General features: G+C 38.9%; 1 protein-coding gene across 1 annotated transcript in view; it reads right to left on the bottom strand.

Moving 5' to 3' along the window:
* Positions 1-22,020, bottom strand: part of celsr3 (cadherin, EGF LAG seven-pass G-type receptor 3) — a 255,555-nt gene that overhangs the window by 111,647 nt on the left and 121,888 nt on the right. Inside the window, 6 exon segments of the mRNA XM_060835417.1 lie at positions 4,280-4,463; positions 6,718-6,838; positions 8,264-8,405; positions 14,178-14,367; positions 15,936-16,046; positions 18,107-18,292. Coding sequence (XP_060691400.1) covers positions 4,280-4,463; positions 6,718-6,838; positions 8,264-8,405; positions 14,178-14,367; positions 15,936-16,046; positions 18,107-18,292 — 934 coding nt within the window.

Below are 22,020 nucleotides of genomic sequence, written 5' to 3' on the forward strand. Positions count from 1 at the left end.
GAGAAGAGTGAAAGTAGCAGGGTGGTTGTTATGGGGGACTTTAACTTCCCAGATATTGACTGGGAAAGCTATAGCTCGAGTTTGTTAGATGGGTCGGTGTTTGTCCAATGTGTGCAGGAGGGTTTCCTGACACAATATGTAGACAGGCCAACAAGAGGTGAGGCCATACTGGATTTGGTTCTAGGTAATGAACCAGGCCAGGTGTTAGACTTGGAGGTAGGTGAGCACTTCGGGGACAGTGACCACAACTCGGTGACTTTTACTCTTGTGATGGAGAGGGATAAGTGTGCACTGCAGGGCAAGAGTTATAGCTGGGGGCAGGGAAATTATGATGCGGTGAGACATGACTTAGGATGCGTGGATTGGAAAAATAGGCTTCAAGGGAAGAACACAAATGATATGTGGAGATTGTTCAAGGAACAGCTATTGGGTGTCCTTGATAAGTATGTACCAGTCAGGCAGGGAGTAAAGGGTCTTGTGAGGGAGCCGTGGTTTAATAAGGAATTGGAATCCCTTGTGAAAGGGAAGAGGGTGGCCTATGTAAAGATGAGGCGTGAAGGTTCAGTTGGGGCGATTGAGAGTTATAAGGTAGCCAGGAAGGATCTAAAGAGAGAGCTAAGAGCAGCGAGAAGGGGACATGAAAAGTCCTGAGTTGGTAGGATTAGGGAAAACCCAAAGGCTTTCTATAGGTATGTCAGGAATAAAAGGATGACTAGGGTAGGTATCGGTCCAGTCAAGGATAGTAGTGGGAAGTTGTGCGTGGAGGCGGAGGAGATTGGAGAGACACTAAATCAATACTTTTCGTCAGTATTCACTAAGGAACAGGACACTGTTGCTGATGTGAATACTGAGTCACAAGTGATTAGAATGGATGGCCTTGAGGTATGTAGGGAAGAGGTCTGGGGAATACTGGAAAGGGTGAAAATAGATAAGTCCCCTGGGCCTGATGGCATTTATCCTAGGATCCTCTGGGAAGCTAGGGAGGAGATAGCAGAGCCATTGGCCTTGATTTTTATGTCGTCATTGTCTACGGGAATAGTACCAGAAGACTGGAGGATAGCGAATGTGGTCCCCTTGTTCAAGAAGGGGAGTAGGGATAGCCCGAGTAACTATAGGCCAGTGAGTCTCACTTCTGTTGTGGGCAAAGTCTTAGAGAGAATTGTAAGGGATAGGATTTATGAACATCTGGATAGGAATAATGTGATCAAGGATAGTCAGCATGGTTTTATGAAGGGCAGGTCGTGCCTCACAAACCTTATTGAGTTCTTTGAGAAGGTGACCAAGGAAGTGGACGAGGGTAAAGCAGTAGATGTGGTGTATATGGATTTTAGCAAGGCGTTCTATAAGGTACCCCATGGTAGGCTAATGCAAAAACTACGGAGGTATGGCATTGAGGGTGCATTAGAGGTTTGGATTAGGAATTGGCTGCCTGGAAGGAGACAGAGGGTAGTAGTTGATGGTATAGGTTCATCTTGGAGTGCAGTTACTAGCGGTGTTCCACAAGGATCTGTTTTGGGACCATTGCTGTTGGTCATCTTTATAAATGACCTAGAGGGGCTTGAAAGCTGGGTGAGCAAGTTTGTGGATGACACGAAAGTCGGTGGAGTTGTGGACAGTGAAGAAGGATGTGGCAGGTTACAGCGAGATATAGATAAGTTGCAGAGCTGGGCAGAAAGGTGGCAAATGGAGTTCAATGTAGCTAAGTGTGAAGTCATTCACTTTGGTAGGAGTAACAAGAAGATGGATTACTGAGCTAATGGTAGGCTACTTGGTAGTGTGGATGAGCAGAGGGATCTTGGTGTCCATGTACACAGATCTCTGAAAGTTGCCACCCAGATAAATAGTGCTGTGAAGAAGGCAAATGGTGTACTGGGCTTTATCGGTAGAGGAATTGAGTTCCGGAGTCCTGAGGTCATGTTGCAGTTGTGTAAGACTCTGGTGCGGCCTCATCTGGAGTATTGTGTGCAGTTTTGGTCGCCATACTATAGGAAGGACGTGGAGGCATTGGAACGAGTGCAGAGGAAGTTTACCAGGATGTTGCCTGGCATGGTAGGAAGATCGTATGAGGAAAGGCTGAGGCACTTGGGGCTGTTCTCATTGGAGAAAAGAAGGTTTCGGGGAGATTTGATAGAGGTGTACAAGTTGATTAGGGGTTTAGATAGGGTTGACAGTGAGAACCTTTTTCCGCTAAGGCAGTCAGCTGTTACTAGGGGACACAGCTTTAAATTAAGGGGTGGTAGGTATAGGACAGATGTTAGGGGTAGATTCTTTACTCAGCGGGTTGTGAGTTCATGGAATTCCCTGCCAGTAGCAGTGGTGGACTCTCCCTCTTTATGGTCATTTAAGCAGGCATTGGATAAGCATATGGAGGTTATTGGGCTAGTGTAGGTTAGGTAGGCTTTGGTCGGCGCAACATCGAGGGCCGAAGGGCCTGTACTGTGCTGTGCTGTATTTTTCTATGTTCTATGTCTGTGTTCGATTTCCCTGATCATGAACAGTGAATGCTCAGCTACCAAATTGCAAGTTGTACAAGTAAATTGGTGTTTCAGCTAGAATGAGTATTAGGGGCCTTGGATGATGAGAAGGAGGAAGGTAAAAGACCAATATTTTATCTATTGTGCTTGCTTGTAAAGATGCCAGTGGACAGGGAAAGTAATGGAGGAGTGGAGCAGTGTTGTAGAAGGAATGATTTCCTGTAGAAAACTGAGAGTAGGGAAAATGCATCTGGTAATTGAAAATGACCCACAGAATGTGAGGTGAGGTGGAAGACAAGGGAAAAGGAAATTCTTATTATGGGAGAATGGGAGAGGGAAGGAAAAGGAAGACATATAGTATAGTATGGAAGTTTGTTTCTTCACAACAGGTGCAACAAAGAAACCAAGAGAACGGAATTGGGTCTTTCCAAGAAGCAGGTGAAGACAGGGAACCTGCGAATGTTAGTGAACCTATGGAGAACACTGGTTGGTTGACATACTTTGAACTTTCTGCTGGACTTGGAACTTTCACTGGTGTGCAATACAAGAGGTATAATTTCTACACGCTATGCCAAATTAGCCTTCTAAAAACTGGAACATAGAAGAGTAGGAGGCAACTTGATTGAAAATTTCATACCTGAGAGGTCTTAACAGAGTGTAAGTGGATAGGATATATCCACTTGTGAGAGAACCTAGAAATAGGGGTTACTGCTTTAAATAAGGATTTGCCTTTTTAAGACAAAGATATGAAGAAACACTGTCTCAAAAAGGATTGAACGCAGAGTCTTTGAATATTTTTAAATGGATAGATAGATTCTTGATAAGAACGGGATTGAAAGGTTATGGTGAGAGGGCAGGAGTAATCACATTAGCCATCAACTTATTGAATGGTGAAGTAGGCTCAAGGCATTGAGTAGTTTACACCTGCTCTTAATTCATATTTTTGTATATACACCACGACAACAGTTTCCTTTGGCCTCTCGATCAATATTTTTTTAAACCAATCTTTAGAACCACGTTTCCAGGTGGGATCTATGTGGCAACACACTATAGCTCCAAAACTAATTTTCCTATACAGATGGATGTTAAACAAATGGAGGATTTATCAATTGAGTGAATCACGGAGATATGAACTAATTCCTGGGTTGGAGGGACTGTGGTGAGGGAAGTTTAAATAGATTGGATTTATTTTCTCTTGGGTTTAGAAAAATAATAGATGATCTTATTCAAACATATAAAATTCTCATTGAGATCAATGGGGTGGATGTAAGTTGGATATTTCCCCTCTTTAGATGGGGAGGTGCACCCTCTAGGAATAACGCACATGCCATTTAGCACTGAGATGAAGGAAGATTTGTCCACTTTGAGGATGGTATTTTCCAGCAAGATTAGTAGCTTTAACAGCTCAATAAAACATAATTCCACACTAAAACATAAACCCAATTGTAAACTCTTTGTGTCAGTTTATATGAAGCATGATATTGTTTATTCTAAACAAGTTAATATCAACATTAAAACAACAGACATAGAAATTCTGTAAAAAAATACATAATGGAAGGGTGCCATTATTTGAAATGTCAATTTCAAAATGACAACATTAAAGCAAAATTTGTCAATGAAACAATTTTTAAGTTATACATTATTCCCAGACAGCACTAGGTGTGAAGATCAAATCCGTGCAATGTTTAGTAATTTTACTTATGTAACAAAGTTAATTTAAGCTTCTCAGCTGTGCAAAATTCTTTTTAAAAGTTTCATTTCTACAGCAGATTGGCAATAAATTATGTCTCGGGGACATTTCTCACCTTCACACCCACTGTGCGTGACCTCCGCAAAAGGATTATCACACTGGTTACACTGACGTCCAATCACTCCTGATCTACAGTGACATTGGCCAGTTTCTTGATCACATGACCTGGAAAACGAGCCAATGGGATAGCAGTCACAAGGTAGGCATGCATCGCTTCCGACAGGACGATAGTGAAACTCCTGAAAGAATAAAAATGAACTCAAGTTAAATGGAGTTTAAAATAGTGATCTTTTTGTGATTAAAATAGTTGTGGGGCTCCTTGCTTATAAAAATTATGATCCAAATAAATCCATAAATTGCAAATAAATTGGGAGTTCTTATGTTATAGTATTTTAAAATTTAATTTGTTGTAGTCAACGATTTAAAGATTGCCAAGTTTAGGAATTTGGTAATCCAACCAGTTTCGAATTCAACTCAAGCAAAGAAATATTTCATTGGTCATTCTTTCATAAGTTTTGTGAACAGCAGAGGACATTTCACAGTACTTATTTCAAAATGTTATAAGCTGGAACCAGAAACTCTAAAATCAGCTCAAATTAATTCAACAAATATATATGGAAAATTACATATGACATGAATAATAGTAATATTACTGGACTACTAATCTGCAGTTCTTACTTTTGCCTAATAACCTTGTGACCTAGGATAATATTCAAGTATCCAGAATTCAAATCCAACCAAGGGCAACTGCAAAAGTTAAATTCAATTAATTAATTAATAAACTTGGAATAACAAGCTAGCCTCAGTAAAGACAATCATGAATCTAGTGACCATCATAAGGACACTAGTGGATAATTAAATAAATAAAAAGCTGCACAAACATTCCCATCTTCAACGCTGAATAATTTCAGAAATTGAAGGTAACGTTAAAGATTTATGCAACTGCATGTATACATAACTGTCAAAGGATGATCCATCTTAGCCTACTCCTGAAGTCCCTAGCATCACAAATTACAATTGTCAGTCAATTCATGACACCTGATGTCAAGAAGGAACCAGATACAGCAAACATTCAAACATTCCAGCCATAGTAGTGAAGCCTGGGGCTACAGGATTAGCTATGTTCCAAGGCAAAAGTATGGACTGCAGATCTGGAGATTAGAATCAAGAGTGTGGTGCTGGAAAAGCACAGCAGGTCATGCAGCATCTGAGGAGCAACTTGGAGCTATGCTCCAAGTCAAGCTGCTCTAGTAAAATTACAAAACTAGCATCTTTCTGGCAATACCTAAAATTATCCAATTCTGTTCTATCCTCAAAAGCAAGACAAACCCAATCTGGCCAATTCTTGCTCCATTAGCATCTAGGCAGCACGTGGCATCAAGAAGTCCTAGTACAACTTATGTTGATATAAATTGAGGGGAAACCTTTTGCTGGTTGGACACGCAATATGAAAAACTGTAGTTATCTGAGCAGATCAGAGGCTAAGAACTCTGTAGCAATAACTCATCTTTTGAGTCTTTACCATCAATAAGGAGAAATCAGCAGCATGATGGAATACTCCATACTTGATTGGAGGAGCACAGCTTGAAACCACTCAGGAGAAAGTAAACCACTAGAAATCCCATCTAGTATCTTAAAACATTTGCAACTTCGACCCTCAGTGCACCATGGCAGCTGTGAATTATTGACAGGATCGCACTTCAACAACTGACCAAGGCTCTTTCAGTAGCACCTATCAGACCTGTAATCTCCACTGCCAAGACAAATGATTAATCGACTCTTGGGAACACTTTGGAAGGCAGTTCCCATCAAGTCTTTCACATCATTCTGACTTAAAACTAAAATACTGTTCCTTAATTGCTGCTGTTAAAATCCTGGGAGTCCTTCATAACAATACTATAGGTATATTTGTATGCCTTAGACTGCAGAAGTTCAAGGTAGCAGCTCATTATCATCTTCTCAAGATCACTTGGGGATTGACATAAATGTTGACAACACCAGTGAACCCATACTCCCATGATCGAATGTATATTTGTAAAGTGACATAAATAGTCTGTAAATTATGTAGTTATTGACTTGTGTGGAGCATGACTCAAGTGGGTGACTTACAGAGATGAGTCTTAAAGACATCATTGTTAGATATCTATTATGTAAGGCTGAATCACGAAACAAATTGGGGAAATTGGTTTCTTTACCAGGTAAGAAAAACTATCAAATTAGATGCTTTGACAGGCAGAATACATTGAAGTAATAACCACAGCATCATATATTTAAAAAGTCAAACTGATGCTGCTTATACTGGTAATGATAAATGTAAAACTCATCAATGCATCTCAATAAAAATCAACAGTTGATTTATTTTTATTTGTACATTCAGAAAGTTTAGAGGTTTCAATATATGATACATATTCAAACCGTAATAAAAACTCAATATCAAGGGAGGGGCAAGAAAGATAAAAAGTGGCATTTTCTTGATGACACGATGATACTAACCTTGCAGTAGCATTGGCCATTTGTCTTGTTGCAGTCCGGGTCAAAGCCCTTACTAATATCACAGTTGCAGGGTCCACAAGTTGGATTCCCCCACCAGCCTTTGGGACATTGGTGATCAATTCTAGGTGAAAATTCAGGAGGGAATAAAAATCATTATAGCACTTACTTTTTGTTGCGCAAAGAACACAGTTGCAAGATACTGATTTGCATTCATAGTCCACAATAAATTCTGAACCCAAACCGTTGAGGTTGGCATGGAAAAACACATGGTCCAGTTGCAACATTTTTAAAGCTCTGAAGGTAAATTCCACACTGACTGCAGTGTCTATCAAAGGCATTGTGTACATTATAAAGGTACTGAAATGAGAATCAATATTATTTCTCTCTTTAACAGTCAACTGTGACTGGTGCATTATAAACAAACTCTACAATATGATTCTGTTGTAATAAAGATTTTAAGGGTACAAGGAATACATTGAGGGGGAAAGGGAAGAAAAGGTCAAACAAAATACAGCAAGGACTAATGCACATGCATGGAAGGATATACAATTCTTCTGAATACATCATATTAACGTTTAAAATACAGTGGCAGCAAATCCTTGGCAACAAAACAACTTCAACCTACCCACAAAAATTGCTTTTCAGAGTTAAGGGCATCTCAAAATACATTTTTGGGCAGGTACAAACAGTTTTAGAGGTAGGGATTGGAATGTGGGGTGAAAAAATAAGGTGGATGATTTTTGTTCCACGTCTTAAGCAGACTGAATTGTTATATTCAAAAAAGCCAGATGGTGAAGAATAGAACTTGAACCAATCTTTATGTGCATTATCTATTTATTTACAGTTACACATTACAAGCATGCATCTCTTAATTCAATAACTATAATTTTAGCCTATTTATTCTATAATGAAACGTTTGGATGTGTTACGACACCTCATGGTCATCAAATCATGAGGACAGGATTTGAACCCGGCTCTTCTGACTCTGAGCCCAGGACACAACCACTCCTTAGAGATCCTTAGTTTGTCTATTTATAGTGTACACATGAATCCTCCAGTTAATTTCTATCACCTTTATACAATTCAATGAAGGTCAATTATACAACTAACATAAGGTTCTTGTGGCTCACTGGTTGTCTCTACAGGTCCAGATTCAAGTTCCACCTGCTCTAGAGGTGTCTAATAATATCTCTGAATAGGTTGGTTAGGAAAATATCTATACAATTGACTTGCACTTTCTGAAGATGGGCAATAAATGCTAGCCTTACCAGTGATTTCCACATCCTGCAGATGAATACAAAAGTCAAAAAGGCACACCCAAGTTCCACAGAATCATCTGATGGTTAGGCAAAGCCAAATAATATCTAGCACATTCCATCCAGACTGCAACGTCTTTGTTTAAAACTATAAAGTACATGAATGACTTGTTTACACCATTCCTCAGACTTTCTATACAACTATTCTCACAATGACAACTTTTGGTCCTTCTAACTTTGTTCCCTAATAGAAATGTATTGCATTCCTCCATTCAGCGGTATTGTTTTACCTGTGCTCGCAGTACTGGCCAAAATGGTTCTCTCCACAGTCACATGTGTACCCATGAGAGGAACTGGGTTTGCGACGACAGACAGATTCATTCTCACATGGATTCAGCTGACAGGCATCGATGCAAGACTCACCATAGTAACCTAAACATGAAACATTCTTAAATATTTTACATCAACTTTTATGCCACTTCTGCATTTTTTATCTGATAAACTCTTTGTGGATTGGAATGATCACTGTCAATTTAAATTAGCATAATCTATTACAGCATTGTCTGATAAATTACTGTTGCTACATGTTTAATTTGGAATCCAAATGTGGATAATTAAATCTGATTGACAGTTGAGTATTTAACAGGTGCATTTGCCGTGGCAAGGTCTCTATCAGTATGATGTAAAAATGCTGTTCCCTTTTATAATGGTATACTTGCAAATTGTCCTGATGAGTACATGTCAAAAAGCTTCAACAAAATGTGTCATATGATTGCACAAAAAATGGGCAGCAAGTCAGCTGCTTGGACAGAATATCTTTAAAAAAGCAAAGAATTACAAGGTTACTAACTGGGGTAAAATTATAGTACAAAGGAGAGCTAGCTAAACATATATTAAGAATTTTGATCGAAATTTAAAAAGCAGAGTTAAAAAAAGTGAGTGTTGATTCGAAAGAAATTGGGTCTGGGGAAGTAATATTGGAAAATAAAGACATTAAGGATTAAGTGAACAGAAATTTTGCACTGGTCTTCACTATTAAGAAAACAAGTAACATCCCAGGAATAGCTGAGTCAGAAAAGGGAAGGGAGAAATTCAAGAAAATTACAGCCAGCAAGAAGGTGGCACTGAAAATTTGTTGGAGCTGCAAGCTTGTTTTCCAAAATTTCTTAGTTTCAGGGAAAGTAGCGAATGTAAGTTGCCATTAGGGGAGGAGATAGAAAGCAGGAAAGTACAGGGCAGTTAGCTTAATGTCTGTCATTGGGAAGATGTTGGAAGCCATTATTAAAGTCATTACAGCAGGACACTTCAAAACATTCAGACATTTCTAAAACATTCAAGTTAAGCAGGCAGAGTCAACATAGCTTTGTCAAAGGTAATTCATGTTTAACCGATGTATTTGATGAAGTAACGTATGCTGTGAATAAAAGAGCATTGGTAGACATCAACTGATGGAATTTGATAATAGGATCACATTAAATGTTGCTGAGGAAAATAAAATCTCATTTTACAGGCAGTAACATGTTGGCATGGATGGAAGACTAGGTAGCCATCATGAAAGAATAGGGATAAATGGGTCATTTTGATTGTCAAAATATGATAATTGGTGTGATTATGGTGCTGGGCCCTCAACATTTTACAGGCTATACAAATGACTTGGATGAAGGAATTGAAGGCATAGCTCATAAATTTGTAAGTAACAAAGGCGGGTAGGAAAGTAATTTGTTGTAGAAGGCATGACACTACAAAGGGATATAGGTGAGTGAATGGATAAAGATCTGACAAATGGCATATAATGTGAGAAAATGTGAGATTGTCCATTTTGACAGGAAGAATAAAAGCAAAGCATATTATTTAAATGGTGAGATGTTGCAGAGCTCTGATGTGCAGAGAGATCAGGATGTCCTAATGCACGAATCACAAAAGGTTACCGTACAGGTGGAGCAAGTAGTTAGGAAAGATATTAGAATGTTATTGTTTATTGAAAGAGGAAATGAATGTAAAAGTAGGGAGCTTATGCTTCAGTTATACAGGGCATTGGTAAGACCACTTCTGGATGCTGTATACAGTATTGGTATCTTAGTTGACAAAGGGTGTAAAAGAGTGTTGGAAACTTTTCAGAGGAAGTTTACTAGACTGGCTAATGCCTGGGCGTTGGATGAGCTAACTGGCTCATGAGAAAAGACTGTATAAGCAAGACCTGTGTCTGGTGGAGTTTAGAAGAGTAAGAGGCAACTTGATTGAAATATAAAATGTCCTGAAGGTCTAGTTATGAAGGTGTGGGTGTACTTTAAAAGAGGAGTGGTGCTGGAAAAGTACAGCAGGTCAGGCAGATTCCGAAGAGCAGGAAAATTGATGTTTCGGGCAAAAGCCCTTCATCAGGAATCTCTGGTTTCCAGCATTTGCAGTCCTCACTTTTGCCTGTGCTTTAAGAGAGTTGAAAGCAGCAAAACTACCAGGCACAGTACCAAGTGTTCTCAATAAGGTAACAATGTAACACTTGGTCAAACAACTCAATTAGCTCGTTGCCTGGAGACAAAAACAAATTCAAATTTGGCCAATCAATTTAAATTATACCCTGAAAAATACCAAACTCTAATCCAGTTTGAGTTTAGTATATTAGATTAGATTAGATTAGATTACTTACAGTGTGGAAACAGGCCCTTCGGCCCAACAAGTCCACACCGACCCGCCGAAGCGACAACCCACCCATACCCCTACATATACCCCTTACCTAACACTACGGGCAATTTAGCATGGCCAATTCACCTGACCCGCACATCTTTGGACTGTGGGAGGAAACCGGAGCACCCGGAGGAAACCCACGCAGACACGGGGAGAACGTGCAAACTCCACACAGTCAGTCGCCTGAGGCGGGAATTGAACCCAGGTCCCTGGCGCTGTGAGGCAGCAGTGCTAACCACTGTGCCACCGTGCCACCCTTAATATTGAAGACCTTTAAAGCCAATGACACAATCCGATGCTTTGGGGAAAATTATACAGTTGAGATAAGAACTGCCAAGCCCCAGCATGTAACAGACTGCTTGAAAAATAGCTCTCTTAAGAGGTACCTTTTCGATCAATTACCTGTGACGCAGAAATTCCTAAAAAGAAGACACAGGAAGATCCAAATGTAAGAACCAAAAGCTGCCTGGTTTTGAGATAAGAAGTGTTGTTTTGTAAATCTTAATTGGGAGTTTTATCGGACTAGTATCAAAGAAGGGAAGGTAAAAGATAGGTTAGTATAAGGACTTGTACATAGTTGTTAGTTAATTATTCTCATTTCAGAAATAAAGTTGTTAATTTTGACTTTAGTTCTTGACCACTCGAATTTCTACAGATTACTGCATGGGATAAACCTTTTCTGTGTTGCTGGTTTTAAATTAAGCAGGAGGGCTTTGCAAAGGATGTTTCCTCTTGTTGGAGAATCTAAGATGAGGGTCAATGTTCAAAAATGAGAGGTCGCTCACTGAAAACAGAGATGAAGAAAATTCCCCCACCCCCCTGCATCCCAACATGAATCTTTGGGACTCTACTTCCACTGCCATTTGAGGAACCTTGCCTTGGAATATTTTTAAAGTATGGTAGATAGATTCTTAATAAGTAAAGGAGTGAAGGTTCTTTGAAAAAAGCAGGAAAGTGGAGTAACTAGATCAACCTTGATCTTACTGGAGGAACAAGTTTTAGGGATCTGAGTGGCCTACTCCCATTCCTAATTCATACATCTATACATACATATTTATTGAAAATACAATCTCTATATTCATGCACTCAAGTTACATTTGAGTGAAAGTCAAGAACCTAGGTTCTCAAGTATCATTCACGTCACACAAGTGGTAGAAAAATACTTACCTATAACACGAAAGAATATAACTATCACTGCTTGACATTGGCATTATCAGTGAATCCTCCACCATCAATAACCTGGGCATTACCAGAATTTGAACTTGACCAGCCATATAGTATATAAACACTATAATAAATTTAAATAATAAACTTTATATACATGCTACAAGAGCAGGTCAGAGGCTAGGAATTATGCATGCCAGTGCCTGTGAACCATCTACAAGGCACAAGTCAGGAACATGATGAAATACTTGGTACTTGGCAGGATGGGTGAGTTTCAACAAACCTCAGAAGCTCAATATCATCTAGAACAAATCAGCCACTTGATTGGCATCCCATTCACAACTTTCAACATGCATTTCATTCACTAATGATATTCAGAGACAGCAGTATATACCATCGACAAAATGGACTGCAATAACTCACCAAATTCCTTCCACGGAACCGTCTAAACCCAAACATATAACCATGTAGGCGGACAAGGGCAGTGGATGAATGGGGACACCTTTATCTACTACTTTGACTCCAAGTCACACACCACCCTGACTTAGAACCAAATCTTCGTTCCTTGACTTTTGATGGGTCAAAATCCTGGAACTTCCTCGCTAACTGCACTCTGCATGTTCAAATTTACACAAAAGGTACACTTAAGGTTGATTTAAGAAAGTTCGGAGTGATCAATACTCGTATTGAGCTTTGGATAGAGTAGAGAGGGTGAATACCGTAGAATGATTTAAGACCAGGTTAGGCGCTGCAAAGCCTCTGGATGAATGAACTAAAATGGATCTCTTCTGACAGTCTTACGTCTACAGCATGTAAAAGGCCCATTGAGTCTGATCCAGTTGAAAACAAGCACCTAACTATTCTAATCCCATTTTCCAGCACTTGACTCATAGCCTTGTATGCCTTGGTATTGTAAGTGGAAATCTAAATACTTTAATATCATGAGAGTTTCTGTCTCTACCACTCTTATGGACAGTGAGCTCCAAGCATCCTGAGTGAAAAAAAAACCTCTCACCATCTCCGCACTTCATGCCCTTACCTTAAATGTTTGCCTCTGGTCATTGATCCCTCCACCAGGTTTTTTTACCCTCTATCCTGTCTGTATCTGTCATAACCTTATATACTTCAATCCCATCTCTCCTTTGTTTCCCCTGCTCAAAGGAAAATAACCTGAATTGATCCAATCTCTCTTCCTAACTAAAACATGCTAGCTCAAGCAACATCCTGATAAATCTCCTCTGCACCTTCTCCAATGCAAACACATTTCTCCTTTAATGTGGATTCCAGAAATACACACAATACTTCAGCTGTGGCCTAACCAAATCTTATACAGTGTCAGCATAACCTCCCTGCTCAAACTTTATGCCTTCGCTAATAAATGCAATCATCCCATATGCCTTTTTAACCATTTTGTCCAGCTCTCCTGCTACCTTAAGGGATTGGTAGACATGCACACAATAGTTCCTTTGATCCTTGGTGATACTCAGGGTCCTACCATTCATCATACATTCCCTTGCCTTGTTTATCCTGCTCAAGTAGACCACCTCACACGAACTGATCAACCCATCTATATCCTCCTGTAATCTGAGGCTATTCTCTCACTATTTACCATCCCACAATTTTATTATCATCTGCAAACTTAATGATCAACTTTCCTACATTCAAATCTAAACCACTCCCTTATACTACGAAATGCAATGGCCCAACACTGATCTCTGAGGTACCCCACAGGACAGAGATTTCTAGTCACAAAAAAGATCTCTTAACCATCACCCTCTGCTTCTTACCACTCAGTAAGAATTTTGTATACAATTTGCCAAATTTCCTTAGATTTCATTAGCTATTACCTTTGTTATCAGTCCTCCATGCAGAAAATTATGAAAAGTCTTGCTGAAGTACAAGTAGATTATCTTGAACGTAATGCCTTCATTTATATACCTGGTTACCTCTTTGACAAATTCAATCAAGTTGGTCAGACATTGCTTCCCCTCAACAAAACCATGTTGATTATTTTTGATTAATCTCATCCTCTCTACGTGCAGATTAATTCCGTCCCTCAGAATTTCTTCCAATTCCTTCAGCCCCAAAAAGGTTAGATTGCCTCTCCTGCATTTTCCCAGTTTAATGCTTGCTACCTTCTAGAATAACAGTACCACAATTGGCTAACCTCCAGTCCTCTGGCACCTCTCCTGTGGCCAGAGAGGAATTGAAAATTACAGCCAAAACATCTATATCTGTAGAAAACCTGTGGTCTGTGAAACTAACTTGAAAACTGATTCTTCGAAATAAAGCTTTTGCTATAAATAAATATTGCAATGACAAGAGAGAGAAAATGATCAGTAAAAGATACATAACTACCTTCGGTTTTGCCAACAATACCTGGCTCACAGATACAAGAGTAACTCTGCCATTCATCGCTGCAATAACTGTTAGGAGGACACGAGGTGGAGTCACATGGATCTGGGATGGTGCAGCCTAATTCTACATTCATAGTCCGACTTGGTTTTGGCATTGCAATTCCAATAGAGGTTTCACCAAGACGCACACCCTGAGGGTCGGAAAAAAAAACAGTAGTCAATAGATTGACTTCTTCGGTACCTACATTAACTCTATAAATTTGCATTTCAAGCTAAACAAAAAATATAGATCTACACTTGTGTGCACCATTTATTTGCAGGTCATATAATGCTAGACCGATCTAGCTGGAAAGAACAGGAGATCTCACTCACACACACACACACACACACACACACACACACACATATATATGCACAGGAGTTAAATGAACTAAGGGTTTCTGGAAGATATTCTACAAACTACTGAAAACAGGAATAAAACTGAATCATAGAAATCTAGAAGAACCAACATTTAGAGTGTTTTCTTCTGCTAATAAGGGTCTCTTCAGTCACAAGCAGTGGATATCAGAAAGGGGAAGTTGGGTTGGCGGGGGATAAAGAAAAGTCAACCAGCTGTTCTCATGATCACTTAAGTGTACATGCATTTGGGGAAGTTTGATGATGAATAGGTTTAGCAACATTGACTACAAACATCCTAATCACCATAATGGACCATGGGATAGATGCAGAAGAGGCATGAGAATCTTTGAAACTATACTTTCCAATATATAAATGTATTAGGAGACGAGGGAATTTTTTTTGCTTCATAGGAATAATATATAAATCCAATTCATCATAATACATATAAAATATATATACATGTTGTACAAAATACAGTGAAGAGCTGTAAGATTGCTCAGACCTATGTACAAGTAGTTTTGCCAAGTTTACAAGTTATAAAATCCTTTTTGAAAACTCCCTCTTGCATTCATGATTACTGATTATGATGAGCAGAGCTGGTTGATTTTTCTCCTGATTTCTACCTAAATAAAGTAATAGATGCTGCAAATGTGGTTAGCTAATTTAGTATGAATTCAGGATTGAATATAGAAAATGTGATCTGATTTTCACATATGGCATGAGGAAGTGTCCCTGAACATTAAGCAATCTCCATCAGTTAAGATTCTGCCTGTCTTGAGTGCTTCCAAGGGTCAATGTTTGATCTAGTACAGCTCATTACTGGAGGAAGAAATTAACTCACCATAGCACAGAAAATGAAACAAACTCTGAAATCAATATAATGCACACCTTCTCGATATGAACAATAAGCAACAGAGTGGGCGGCACGGTGGCACAGTGGTTAGCACTGCTGCCTCACAGCACCTGAGACCCGGGTTCAATTCCCAACTCAGGCGACTGACTGTGTGGAGTTTGCACGTTCTCCCCGTGTCTGCGTGGGTTTCCTCCGGGTGCTCCGGTTTCCTCCCACAGTCACAAAGATGTGCGGGTCAGGTGAATTGGCCATGCTAAATTGCCCGTAGTGTTAGGTAAGGGGTAAATGTAGGGGTATGGGTGGGTTGCGCTTCGGCGGGTCGGTGTGGACTTGTTGGGCCGAAGGGCCTGTTTCCACACTGTAAGTAATCTAATCTAAAGTAATCTAGCATACATATTGGACAATGGTGGCTACTGCATCCACAAGGCTTCTCAACCGAATTCAAATCTGTACTGATGGTCACAATTGACAGACAGAACTACCTGTAACAAGCAACAATTCCTATACCTGGATACAGCCATCCAATCCATTCTGTACCTCACCAGCTCTGAGAATACCACCAACTTGAAGATGCTTCAACTTCAGCCCGTGTAACTCATTGCCAACAACAACTGTATCCTAACAACAAGAAAATACTAATTAAAACCACAATCAGTGCACCATTAGTTCAAAACACTTTATTGGAGACCATCTTGTAACATGGCCGTGACAGCTGCCTTGATCTGGCCAGTTCAATTGCTCGTCTGGGCTTTCAGTTGGCTTACTGGTTTAAATTTGCAAAATAAAGAGTGGATAAAATATCAGGAATTAACAAAAAGTGAAGCAATGTGAGAAAGGCTGTTTAGTTTACATGCAGTTTTGTGTTTTTTGTGGTGCACCTCTGTTTCCAAAGTTGAGATTACACAACTGTGGGCGGCACGGTGGCACAGTGGTTAGCACTGCTGCCTCAGCGCCAGAGACCCGGGTTCAATTCCCGCCTCAGGCGACTGACTGTGTGGAGTTTGCACGTCCGTAGTGTTAGGTGCATTAGTCAGGGGTAAATGTAGAGGAATGGGTCTGGGTGGGTTGCTCTTTGGAGGGTCAGTGTGGACTTGTTGGGCCGAAGGGCCTGTTTCCACACAGTAGGGAATCTAATCTAACCTAATCTAAACTTGATTTTGGACAAAAATGACTTCAGCATCTGGTTGAATCCTTAGAAAATTGAAGGGTTTACTTTTCAACTTTGGAGTTATTACAGACCCTTTAAAGATCAAATGCCTTCTGTACTAAATGAGACTTTGCATCTATCTTCACATTAGAAGCAGATTATATGAAGGTTAGACTAAAAGGTCAAAGGCAGGAATAGATAAAAGGTATTAGAAATTTAGCATGACTGGAAGTTATTAGGTCACCTGGTCCTGACTGGATATAGAAGTAATGCTGGACACTGGAAGGTTGTTAATGTGAAAGGGAAGAGGAATAAATTAGGAAACAACAGATCAGTCAGTCAACAACAGTGAATGGGGGAAATTATTGGAAACCACTATCAAGGATAAAACAACAGTTTGTATCAAAGGCATAGGCTAAAACAAGGAGAGCAAACATGAATTTCATCATTGCAAGTCTGAGGCTTTCCTTTTTTCTTGACTAACTTGATCAAATTCTTTGATAAAGTTACAGAGAAGCGTGTTAGTATATCTTGCATATACACATTTGAAATGCATTTGGATAAGGTGCTACACAGAAATTTAAATGAGGTGATGGAAGCAAATGGAGCTAAGTGGAAGATAGCAATATGGTGAAAAAATTGTAACAGAAAACAAAAGGTTGTCTTGGATGTGTCGTATTCTGTTTGAGAGGTTAATGGCAGTGGTATTTCCCAAAGAGCAATTTTGGGTTAATTACTATGCAATTTTTTATAAATTACCTTGAGTAAACTACATTAAGTTATTAATGACACAGCAGCATTATAGTTTACAAATTCTAGAAATCGATGTGTGCTTAGGTCATAGATAGTAATAATAGTTATAAATTTCAGGATTACACAGGATGATGAAATGGACAGTTCATGACAAAAGAAATTCTGCGCAGAGTGCATTTTTGGAGAGCTAATAACAAAAACACAGCTGTTGTTTTCTTAGACAATCCCTCAATAGTGCGTGAGACTGTTTTTTCACTTCTGAGGTGACAGTCCAAGTGTTGAATCCACACAGCCTGTCACAGATGATGTTTGAAGAAAGGCAAGATATTTTAAGTAAGTTTATGAGGTGCAAGTGAGCAAAGAAACCTTGGTGCACACGAATCCTCAAGTTGATAATGTTATTAAAAGGCATTTAATTACTTAGGAATTGATGCAGAGGAATGGAATAGGTCAGTGTGATTATTGGGTGTCACCCATACATCTATCGAGGGGTATGTAGGATACTGTGGTATGGCTGAGTGAGGAGGTACACATCTGTGATGTTTTATTTTGTGGATAAATCCCAAAAAATTAAAATCGGTCTTCTTCACTAACTGGATATAAAAAACATAAAGATAACATGGTGACTCATTGGTTAGCACTACTGCCTCATAGCGCATAACTGTTCATTCAAAGAACTAGCCCACACAAGATGGACCAAGGCGACACCTTCTGAGCTCCAAGTTTCTAAGAGACTTCCCTACATGCTCCAATGCATCTAGACAGAAATCAATCTGACCTGATAAAGTCCGAAATCAATAGTGATTGTTGCTATGTATCGAATATCACGCCCATTCCTCACGTCTCGTATCTCTAGTTGAAGATCATGCCACTTCCCATCATTCAATGGCATTCGATTCAGCAGCAACCTTATAGTTCGACTGGTCCCTCGATTGACAGCAAATGATAGATGTCCAGAGTTCAACTGAAAACAATTCCAAAGCACAGTTTAGAAAAATCAGAAAATAAGGGGTAGTTTAACATCAACAATCATGAAACAAAAATTAAAACAAAAACTAATCTGTCTGGAAAATGGCCAATTGCCTTTACCACCTCACTCAAATTTGCCATCAGTTGAATTAATAACTGAAGTAAAAGGTAGGAGCTCGACAATGAGAGCCATCTTGTCGCATCTCAACAACCAGTAATGTTGATGGCCTGGCCAAGGAATGGTAAATGTCACAGAAGAAAAGGAAGAAGATTTAACTCAATAAACCTTTAAACATTTAATGAAATAGAACCAAATTATGCATGAGGTCAAAGAGGGTCCTATTCTTCAATATACCTTTACCTTTCGATGATATGATGAGCAGTAAGCCTGTAAGTTCATTGTTCTTCATGTGTATTACTGACTATGATACTATTCCTCTCATGCTTTGTTTCATATATAAACAAGCTACTTGCCATCAGGCTCGCCCTAGTATCAAATGTTGTAATGTTTCAGTTCAATTAAAATGCAGAAATAACTACACTTGATAACAAATTAATTCAAATACCTGAAAGTGACTTTGTGAATTCAGTCTGAATTATAAAAAAAATTAAATTAAAATAATTTTTGATTAATTCTTCTACTTATCTCAGTAAAGACTGACATGGTTGCCTCACAGACTGGTCACATTCCATCATTAATCTGGAGCTGATCGTCATTGAATAGTTTTCCACCTCAAATACAAATGTGAAGTTCTATAGTAGTGACTGATACCAAGGAAAATAAGTTGATATTGAAGTTGAGAAGTATGAGCCACTCCCATCTTTCATGTAATCGGTAATATCTCAACTAATCCCAACAAATGGCATAGAATACTCTCTGATATCTCATCCTCAATTTGCATACATTCCTGATGAAAGGCTTTTGCCGAAAACGTTGATTTTCCTGCTCCTCGGATGCTGTCTGACCTGCTATGCTTTTCCAGCACCACCCTAATCTAGACTTTGATTTCCAGCATCTGCAGTCCTCACTTTTGCCTATACAATAAAGTACTCAAAGTAACGGAAAGGCTATTTAGCCAATAGGTCATTTTAGTGTCTTACTAACTTGATTGAGTTGGTCGAAGGAGTAACAAATGAGAATTGATAAGGTTGGATCAGTGGACATGATCTATATGGGCTTAAGTAAGGCATGCAACAAGGACCTCATGGTAGACTGATTAGCAAGGTTAGATCACATTGAATACAGGGAGAACTAGTCATTTGGATACAGAACTGACTGGGGAGCGATGCTGAACAAAGAGATCTTGGAATACAGGTTCATAGTTCCTTGAAAGGCAATAGCAAGTAGATAGGATAGTGAAGGTGCTTAGCATGCTTTCCTTTATTGGTTGGTGCACTGATTATAGCAAATGGGAGGTCATGTTGCAGCTGTGCAGGACATTGGTTAGGCCATTTTTGGAATACTGCATGCAATTCTGGTCTCTGCTATAGGAATCATGTTGTGAAACTTGAAAGGGTTCAGACATGATTTACAAAGATGTTGCCAGGGTTGGAGGAGTTGAACAGTGACCTTATAGAGGTTTATAAAATCATAAGAGGCATGGATAGAGTGAACAAACAAGGCCTTTTTCGAGGGTGAGGGAGTCTAAAATTAGAGGGTATGGTTTTAAGGTTAGAGGGGAAAAATTTAAAAGGATGCAAAGGGCAACATTTTCACACAGAGGATAGTGCATGTATGAAATGAGCTGCGAGATAAAGTGGTGGAGTCTGGTATTTGTACACAACCTTTAAAAGGCATCTGGGTAGGTGTATGAATAGAAAGAGTTTAGAGGGATATGGGCCAAATGCTGGAAAATGGAACTAGATTTATTTAGGTTATCTGGTCTGCATGGACAAGTTCGACCAAAGAGTCTGTTTCCATACTGTACATCTCTATGACTCTATGATCAAAATAGTATTTTAAGCAATTATTCTATTGATAATAAGGCCATATGGCAGGGACAGGATATTTTACTGGAACATGATGAACTGGAAGATGTCAGAAGATTCATATATCAATACAGGAAGTGAGATTGTAGTGAGATTGAACAATATTTTTAAAAAGTCTCTACTTTTAGGCATCAAAACAAAGTTGACTTTATCTTACAGAGATTCAATGAATGTAAACACATTTAGAGCTTTAAGTTCAAAACACAATTACAACCTAAATTTAATTTATGTCCAAATTCAAACTGGAAGAAATCCACCTATTCACAGGAATTTACAATAATTTTGCAAGAGTAACTGATAACTGAAATTTTCTGGACTGCACAAAAAAATTCAGAATAAGTATAAATCTTTGCTAATACAATTAAAGATTATTTGAATTTGATGGAACTACATTTCTGGCAGTGAAGCCACGATAGTTTACACAGAAAAAGGAGAACTGTATGAAGAATAACACACTTGAATAGACAGAAGAAAAAAAAGTAAATAGTCAGACTGAAGCCTCCTTTGCCATCTGTCAAGATCAAATGAGAGTCAGGTTATTGCATCTAACACTGCAGCTGTAGATCACAAGCTTCAAGACACAGAACGCCAAAACCAAAAAAAAATGAAATGAAAAAGCATTAGAAAGATATACAGAGATTATTTATTCTGGCTCCATTCGATGAAATTGGCTACAGAAGAAAGACAGATGGAGGCAGTGAAACAGAGACAGTCTAAGATGATAGCCCAACAGGGAACCAAATGTAGACCATGGCCAAAAGAGATTGCTTATTTCTACATACTAGAGAAGGACGCAATATACAAAGGAAGAGTGCAACAGCACGTGAGCATATCACTGATTCCATGTGTGTTGATTGCATGTGATTTCTCCTTTACATTACTACTTCAACAATATTATCTACTTTTTATTTCTTCAATGTCAGCAACTTCCATTCGCTGATTGATTTCACATGATTAGCATAATGCATTCAGGCCAAGATCATTATCCTTCAGATCAGTGTTGATGACAGGATATTGCCCACAAGATCTTCCCAGGACTAAACAATATATAACTAAAGATTTACTCAGGAAACATCAATCTGTTTTGATCTAATTCAAAGTTGTCCACAAAATTCTGAATAGAAGTGAAATAGGAATTAAGTTCTTCAAGAAGGCTCAATGAAGGAAGATAGAATATCAATAAGGCTGTTAACCTGTCTTTGTTCTTCATTCGCTGCATACATTCTTGACAGACTTGGTAAACTAAAGGTCCTCTGTGGCTACTAACTTCAAGATTTATTTGAGATGAGATCTCAAATTTCTTCAAAGTGAATGAAATACTCCTTCCGAAGTTGAAAATGTTGCTGTTCCATAGTTGATCAAGCCACTCAGTGAGATAAGTTTTGATTAAGGTTAGCTTTCCTGGAGCCTTACAGTCAGGTTAATATTAAAATGTCACAGCTCTGTTTTCTGGAGTAAAAAAAACCCAGCTGAGAAAATTCAAAATGAAGTATTTATTGGTATTATAAGTGACATTCCAAAACCATTTTGGATTGAAACCTTTGATAAAGGCTAAGGATTTCATTGTTGACAAGTTATACTGAAAACAGCTAAGTGATAGACAGTGGCCGAAATGAACTGAATGCAGGGAGTCCTGGGCTTGATTTCTTAACAGGAATTAAAGGATAGTGTAAGGAAGTCAGTTTTTTCACCATTTCAATGGAGCAAAATGAGGAAAATATCTCAAGCTTACAG

This window comes from Hemiscyllium ocellatum, chromosome 14 (assembly GCF_020745735.1).
Source record: "Hemiscyllium ocellatum isolate sHemOce1 chromosome 14, sHemOce1.pat.X.cur, whole genome shotgun sequence".
NCBI lineage: Eukaryota > Metazoa > Chordata > Chondrichthyes > Orectolobiformes > Hemiscylliidae > Hemiscyllium > Hemiscyllium ocellatum.